This window comes from Chrysochloris asiatica, unplaced genomic scaffold (genome assembly GCF_000296735.1).
Source record: "Chrysochloris asiatica unplaced genomic scaffold, ChrAsi1.0 scaffold00117, whole genome shotgun sequence".
Lineage (NCBI taxonomy): Eukaryota > Metazoa > Chordata > Mammalia > Afrosoricida > Chrysochloridae > Chrysochloris > Chrysochloris asiatica.
Window position 1 is genome coordinate 9,157,729 of NW_006408635.1, and position 8,216 is coordinate 9,165,944.

General features: G+C 40.3%; 1 protein-coding gene across 1 annotated transcript; it reads left to right on the forward strand.

The window, feature by feature from the left end:
* Positions 1 to 2,706: 2,706 nt before the first annotated feature.
* Positions 2,707 to 3,254, forward strand: LOC102830742 (ATP synthase F(0) complex subunit C2, mitochondrial-like). The gene has a single exon (XM_006868462.1). It carries the CDS (start codon positions 2,758 to 2,760, stop codon positions 3,178 to 3,180), a length of 423 nt encoding a protein of 140 aa, XP_006868524.1. The 5' UTR covers positions 2,707 to 2,757; the 3' UTR covers positions 3,181 to 3,254.
* Positions 3,255 to 8,216: the final 4,962 nt, after the last annotated feature.

Sequence of the window (8,216 nt, forward strand, 5' to 3'; positions counted from 1 at the left end):
ACCGACACCAAAGATGAGGCAGAGATGAGGACATGAAGAGAGGGAGCAGCTGAGGACTCGAGATTCATGGGAAGAGAGGAACTAAGAGCTGGTGGTCAGGAGACAGACTTGCAGAATGTGCCTTTGCTGATGTAAATGATTATATGTGTCAGAGTGCTTTAACAACAACAACAAAAAAGAGCTAAAGTGAATAAATAGAGAGAAATCCTATTAACTGATGGTACATAGAGGGGATTATAATCATTGTGATGAAACAAGGTGTATGATTTGGTGAATGTAAAACTGATGATCTGCCCCGTAAACTTTTTCTCAATTCACAATTTTAAAAACTTTTTTAAAAAGTCAAGCTTCAACTGGCAATGCTGATGGATTCTATGAGCAAAAAAAAAAAAAATTGAGTGATGCAGGAAGCATCAAAAGAAGATAGAAGGAAACAAAGCTACAGGAATTGAGGAAAGACAATTTGAACTGTTTCCACAAACTGAAGCAGCACTGGAAGTGCTCACTCATCTGTGTCAACTGATAGGAAGAGATCCATATGTGTGCCCATTCCAAAGGAAAGTTACCCAACATCATGTGAAAATCAACTAACAATATCATTAATATCACATGCAAGTAAAATCTGTTGAAGATAATTCAACAGTACACTTATAAGGAGCTGCCAAAAAGTCAAGCCAGAATCAGAAGATATGGAATGAGGGATAGCATTGCTGATGTCAGATAGATCTTGGCTGAAAGCATAGAATACCAGAAAGACATGTCTTTGTGCTTTATCAACTATGCAAAAGCAATCAACTGTTGAATCATAACAAACTATGAAAACATTGCAAACAATGGAAAATCCAGAACACAAATTGTGTTCTTGAGGAACCTGTACATAGAGGCAATCATTCAAAAAGAACTAGGGGTATACTGAATGGTTTCAAATCATGAAAAGTGTGTTCCAGGGTTATATCCTTTCACGATATTTATTCAATCTGTACGCTGAGCAAATAATCCGAGAAACTGGATTATATGAAGAAGGTGGCGTCAGAATTGTAGGAAGACTCATTAACAATCTGAGATATGCAGATGACACAACCTTGATTGCTGGAAGTGAAAAGGACTTGAAATACTGACTGATGAAGATCAAAGATTAAAGCCTTCAATATGGATTGCACCTCAAATAAAGCAAACAAATATCATCACAACGGGCCCCATAAATATTGAAGTTGTCAAAGACTTCATTTTACTTGGATCCATAATCAACATTCATGAAAGCAGCAATAAGGAACTCAAACAATAAATTGCATTAGGCCAATCTGCTGCAAAAGACCTCGTTCAAGTGTTCAAAAGCAAATATGTCACTCTGAGGACTAAATTATGCTTAACCCAATCCATGGTGTATGCATGTATGGAGAGTCTGCTAAAAGAGGAAAACTCTCAATGAGATGAATTGATACAGTGGCAGCAAAAATGGGCTCAAACACAACACTAATTGTGAGGCTGGCAAAGGACCAGGCCATTCTGTTGTGCATGTTGACAGTCCCTAACAACAACAATTTAAAATATGTGTGGGAAAGCTGGACAATTAATAAAGAAAACTGAAGACGAACCCGTGTGTTTGAATTATGGCGTTGGCAAAGAATACTACATAGTCAATGAACTGCAAGAGGAATAAACAAATTTGTTTTGGAAGAAGTATGGCTGGATTGCTCCTTGGAAGCAATGATACTGAGACTTCATCTCTTGTACTTTGGACATACTGTCAGGAAGGATCAGTCTCTGGAGAAGGATCTCATGCTTGGTAAATTGGAGGTCCAGCGAAAAAGAGATATACTCACAATGAGGTGGATTGATACAGTGACAGCAACAATGGGCTCCAACGTGACGATAATTGTGAGGACAGGTCAGGACCCAGGAAGGGTTTTGTTCTGTTGTACATAGGGTCATTATGAGTTGGATCTGACTCAATGGCACCTGACGACAACAACAACATGTATACATATTATCCAGTAGAGTGACTTTTTTATTTTGAAGAAAGAGGGTTAATAGCAGAAGCAAAAGTCCTAAGGTAAGCCACACAGGACAGTATCAGTGCAGAATTCGGAAGGGTTAGATCTAGATAGAACCATGAACTGCACCCACAATCTTCTGTCACATAAGTAGACACATCTTATTACTTAGGTCATTTTATCTGGGTTTTCTGCTACCTACAGCCAAAAGAACATGCTAATAGAAATACCTCACTAGGATAGCCCAAAGAATTTTAACAAATGGTGCGTATGATCAGCCAATATGTGGACTTTGAAGACAAACAGATCAACAAGCAGAGCAGAGATTCAGGGTCCACAAAACATTGAGATATTCAGCTGCTGTATGAAGTAATCAGATTGAAGTGCTAACCAAGAGTGTTTCAACAGCTTTAAGTATTTATTATTTGGTTCTGTTACCCACTTGTTCTAGCCTAATGATAAGGAAAACAAAGGGCCTGACCTCTCCCAACACACTCCTCCTATTCTGAGGTAATTTCCCTTGAGTACGAAGCTCTCTTGGAAGTGAACATATTGATTGGCAGGAGACCACAAAAAAGGAGTCTGATCTTCCTCACTGTGAAAGTCCTCTGACTCCTCACTAGCTCAATAGGATCTTGTATCATCCATAGTCAGTGGGGATGTGTCCATTTTAGCGACACTTTCATTTTAAAAATAGAGAAATTCCGTCTGTCTTCTCTGCACTTGGAGCAGCTTTCCTGCCACAGCCCCTCATCCCCTGAAAATGTTCACCTGCACCAAATTCATCTCTGCCCCTTCCCTGGTCAGGAGCACTTCTCAGCTTCTGAACCAAGCATTGTCTGCAGCGGTACTGAAACAACCCCAGACACTGACAGATAAGCACTCCAGCAGCTTGACAGCCCCACGTTCCCTGACCTCACTTACTTCTAGTCGAAGTTTCCAAACCAGCACGATTTCAAGGGACATTGACACCGCAGCCAAGTTCATTGGGGCTGGGGCTACCACAGTTGGAGTGGCTGGCTCTGGAGCTGGGATTGGAACTGTGTTTGGGAGCCTTATCATTGGTTATGCCAGGAACCCTTCTCTGAAGCAGCAGCTCTTCTATGCCATTCTGGGCTTTGCCCTCTCAGAGGCCATGGGGCTCTTTTGTCTGATGGTGGCCTTTCTCATCCTCTTCGCCATGTGAAGGAGTTGTCTCCATTTCCCAAGTTCTTTTTTTTCCGTGTCTCGTCTGCCCTACGTATTCCTTTCCTTGTACTCCCCAGGCAGCCTGGGGAAAGTAATTGGCTCAGGGTTTGACAGAGGGAAGGTAAATAAATGTTGTATAAATAAGATAAAATAAATAAATAAATAAATAAAAATAGAGAAATTGAGTCACATAAAGAAATGAAAATTTGCTTCTTAGCTTCCAGTCACATACCCTTATCAGAGTATGTTGTTGTTGTTGTTGTTGTCAGGTGCCATCGAGTCGGAACCGACTCAGAGCGACCCCATGCACAGCAGAACGAAACAATGTCCGATCCTGGGCCAATCTTACTACCGCTGCCACACTTGAGTCCATCAATGATGCCACCTGGCTGATCCATCTTGTTGAGGGTCTTCCTCTTTTTCTCTGACCCTCCACCCTACCCAGCATAACATCCTTCTCCAACGATTGTTTCCTCTGGACAATATGTCCAAAGTAGGAGAGACGAAGTTTAGCCATCCTGGCCTCCAAGGAGCACTCTGGCTGCACTTCAGTATTCTCCTCCATTACTAAGCATCAAGTCAGAAAAACTGCCTATGGTAAATGGTCTGACCTTGAAGATAAAAAGGGTGTGAGGGACTGGAGCTTGTTAAAGGACCAGTTACTGTTACTACAGCCTCTCAGTGAAATTTAGCCGTTAACACCATCTTACCTGTTAATGACCATTAATTAGACACATCTTCTTAGTTGTAGTGTAAATTCTTACTAGGGACATGTCTTCTATCTCTCTGTCATACAGAGTGCCACTAATTGGTTGACTGGCTGCTTTTGTTGGATGATTGGTTGGTTGGTCTTTGGAAAAGTGGCCATTTTTGTAAAACAAAAAATCATTTCAATATGACTTATATTTTGATAGAAGCACGTGAAAAAAACTAAACTACTATAACCTGAAAGAACAGGGGAATTGGAATGGTCAGATACACTGACCATAGATACTTGGGAACACAGTAGCCTTTGAAAGGAACTATCAGAGTGTGACTACCAGGTACAACTTCACTTACTTAAAGAAATGAGTGTGGGTTTTGACTGCTGTAACAAATAAACTGTAAATCTTAGTGGTTTAGCATCATAGAAATGTATTTCTCATTTATATAAAGTCCAACTGGAGGTGGGGTGTGCCCCACATGGTAGTTCAGGGGATAAGACTGACAGGGTCTCAGCTAATATCCACAGCCATTCAAAGGGTCAACATCCAGTAAGCAGATGTGAGGAAAGATTAAGACTCTTGTGTGGGAGATTTATCTGAGCCAGTTCTGAAAATGAACCACATTCGTTCCATTCACTTTCCATTAACCAAAGTTAGTCACATGGCCTTAACCAACTGTAAGGAAGGTTGGGAAATGCAGTCCAGCTGTGTACCTAAGAGGAAGTGGACTGAAATTTGATGGGCATCTGACACACCTTCCCAGAAAGTTCTGTCATGAAGATATTGTGCACGTAACCCATTACAAGTCTTCATTCACAAACTATTTATAACCCAGGTCTCCAAAATTAACATGTAATTACTCAGGTTTTGACTATTAGTAGAATATACATGCTTTCTAAGTTTTCTCATTGTTTTCAAATTGAGTCTTGCATTTATTAAATAATACAATTATGAAAATTCAAAATAGTAAATGATTTCAACAAGCAGGACATTATTTATGGGACTTACTAAAAGTTTAGTAATGTACAGTGGGCCTCTGGGTATATTGCATCATTATAGAAATAAGGAAAATTAAGCCAAACGTAGCAGCATTCTGAGCAGCCAATTCCACCAATTAAATACAGCAGGACACTCCCAGTCAGAACATTCCAGACCAGAGCAGAGGTCCATGTCACGGTCAGTGGGCCAGCAGCCTTGCAATGTTTTGACCTAAGATGTATTGTTGTTGTTGAGTTGTTGTCCAGTTGATTAAACTGCACTCCATAGGATTTTCAAAGTTGTGACCTTTCAGAAGTAGATGAACAGACCTTACTTTGGAGACACCTCTGGGTGGGTTTGAACTACCAACATTTTCGTTAGTTCATCCATTCATGCCACCCAGGGACTCCCCCAAGGAGAGCACTTCAGTGCCCTTTTCTGAACAGATCAGACACCAGGTCTGCATCTGAAGACTACATGCCAGCAAGTTATCTTCAAATCATCCTTTTCAGTGACAGCTGGTGAGATGGCCTAATATCCATCCTTTAACGCTAGATTTTATCTTTGGAATGTCTCTCCAATCTGCACTCCTCCTCCTCACCTCTATCATCTTAATTCAAGTAACAATCATCTCATCACAGGCCTTCTAGCAATCGCCTACATTCATTTTGGCTCTTTCCACACCACTCCCTTCCCTAATTAAAGCACTACAACACACTCTATAAAGGCATGAGGAGTAGCCAATTCATAGCTCTAAATGAAAGAAGCCAGTTTGAAAAAGCAACATGCAGTAGGAGTTGAAATATGTAACATTAGGGGAAAAGACAGAAGTACAGAGACAATGAAAAGCTCAATGACTGTCAGGGGTCCAGGGAAAGGGGGTGGGATGAACAGGTGGAGAACCGTACCCTCACTGCCAGACACAGATCGGGTAATTAGTAAATGTATATTGAAAAGATGAAACAAAATAGAAGTGCCTATTAGTAATTCTCTGCTATTCGTAAGGTTTTCAGTGACTAAATATTCAGAAGTAGTTCATCACTCCGTCTCCCTAGTCTGTCTTAGTCTTGAAGCTCATCTGAAACATGTCCACCATGGGTGACCCTACTGGTACTTAACCTCATATGCATGCAAAAGCTGGACAGTAAATAAGGAAGACCCTAGAAAAATTGATGCTTTTGAGTTATGGTGTTGGAGGAGAATATTGAAAGTGCCATGGGCTGCCAAAAGAACCAACAGATTTGTGCTGGAGAAGTGCAGCCAGAGTGCTCCTTAGAGGCCAGAGATGGCCAAACTTCATCTCTCATACTTCGGACATATTGTCAGGAGGTACCAATCACTGGAGAAGGATATCATGTTTGGTAAGCTGGAGGGTCAGAGAAAAAGAGGAAGACCCCCAATGAGATGGATTGGCAAAGTGGCAGCATCAATGGACTCAAGTGAGATTGGCCCAGGACCGGGCAGTGTTTTGTTCTGTTGTGCATAGGGTCAGTATGAGTCGGTACCAACTTGAACCAACAGATCTATGTTGGAAGAAGTGCAGCCAGAGTGCTCCTTGGAGGCCAAGATGACCAAACTTCGTCCTCATGTTTCAGACATATTGTCAGGAGGGACCATGTTTGGTAAGATGGAGGGTCAGAGAAAAAGAGGAAAACCCCCAGCAAAATGGATTGGCCAAGTAACAGCATCGATGGGCTCAAGCTTGGCAACAATAGTGAGAATGGCCCAGGATCGGGCAGTGTTTCATTCTGCTGTGCATAAGGTCACTATGAGTCCACATCGACTCAATGGCACCTACAACAACAACAAATACTTGGAAGTAGTCTTCCTAATCTGCTAACTTGGTAACTCTGATGAAAGATAGCCACCCTGGGTGACCCTGCTGGTATTTTAAATACTGGTAGCATATTTTCCAACATCATAGCAATATGCAAATCACCATACTCTGACAAACTGACCAAACAGGTAATGGGGGAAAACTCCCTTTTATAGATGACAGAATTGGAAGTTCTTCCATTTGGCTTTGTTTTTCACTATCGTGTGGTATTTTTGAAATGCTATTTCATCATTCCTGTTCCTACCGTAATCACTTCTGCCCTTCTGTGATTAGTTTTATGACTCTTTTCCCACTTCTTTAGTAAACCAGCTAACTTACTGACTTTCGTAAATGATATTCAAAGCCAAAGCTTACCCTCTCTATGTTGCTTTAACTATCTCCCTCAATTTTTGAGAATATTTTATTGTGATTCCGTTCAAAATATTTTAAATTTCCCTTTATATTTATAGATGATATTCTCTTTATATCTTCATATTACATATTATGACACATTTGTAAGTATTTTTTCATTTGTAAAACACATGAATTTGTTGGTTTTCTTGTTAGTTTTTGCTTTCAATTTTTGTTGTATTTGGTCAGATCTTGTCCGAGTATTATTGTAATAAGTTAATGGTTATGTTGCCATTTCTTTCATGGCCAACTGTATGATTCATAATTTGTGTTTTTCCATTATGTTCAGCACTGAGAATGACCTGCTGAAGTTTCTATTTAGAAACATAGGCTTTAAAATCTTCCTTTCATTTCCTTTTAAATACACTGTAATAAAATACTAATAACTATTTCTGTTGATCTTAAAACATTGTTGAACACTTACAATGTGGCATGCCCTATGTTAATTCATTGCTTTGCACATACAATCCTAATCATTTTTATCATGAAGTAAGGAAGATAGATTATTATAAGTGTTCCCTTTTTCAGATGTGTGTGTGTATGACTTTCACAAGGCAACTATGATGAGAGCAATTTTTAATCCAGGTTTTTATGTCTCCAAAGTCCACACTTTCAAATACAACATGGTGGACTGCCTAAGAGAATGAGCTGCCTAGGTCTGGATGGGACTGGAGCCATGGGAAATAGCTGATCTGCCTTCCTCCCCCACAGCTGGAGGAATCTGGACCTTCTAAACTATGGGCATGGTTCCTGGAGTACATGAACCCTCAAAGCAAATGAAATTATTTCATCTTATTTGTTTAGACTTGTTGGGATCTCTTATCTGTTATTGACTCTAAACCACTAACATAGATATTAAGCCACCCCACATGGAAATAATTAGCCTTACAGATATCAAAGAAATTCAGAGCAAAGCAAAACTCTGAGGCACCACTATATGGCATAAGGTTGTTGTTGTTAAGTGCAGCCAAGTCAGTTATGACTCATAGTGACCCTGTATAGAGTCTCCAAGGTTGTAAATATTTGCAGAAGCAGAAAGCTTTGCCTTTCTTCCACAGAAGTGCTGGTGGACTCTAACTGCCAACCTTGTGGTTTGAATTTCTGTACTTATCCCAACAGAGCTAC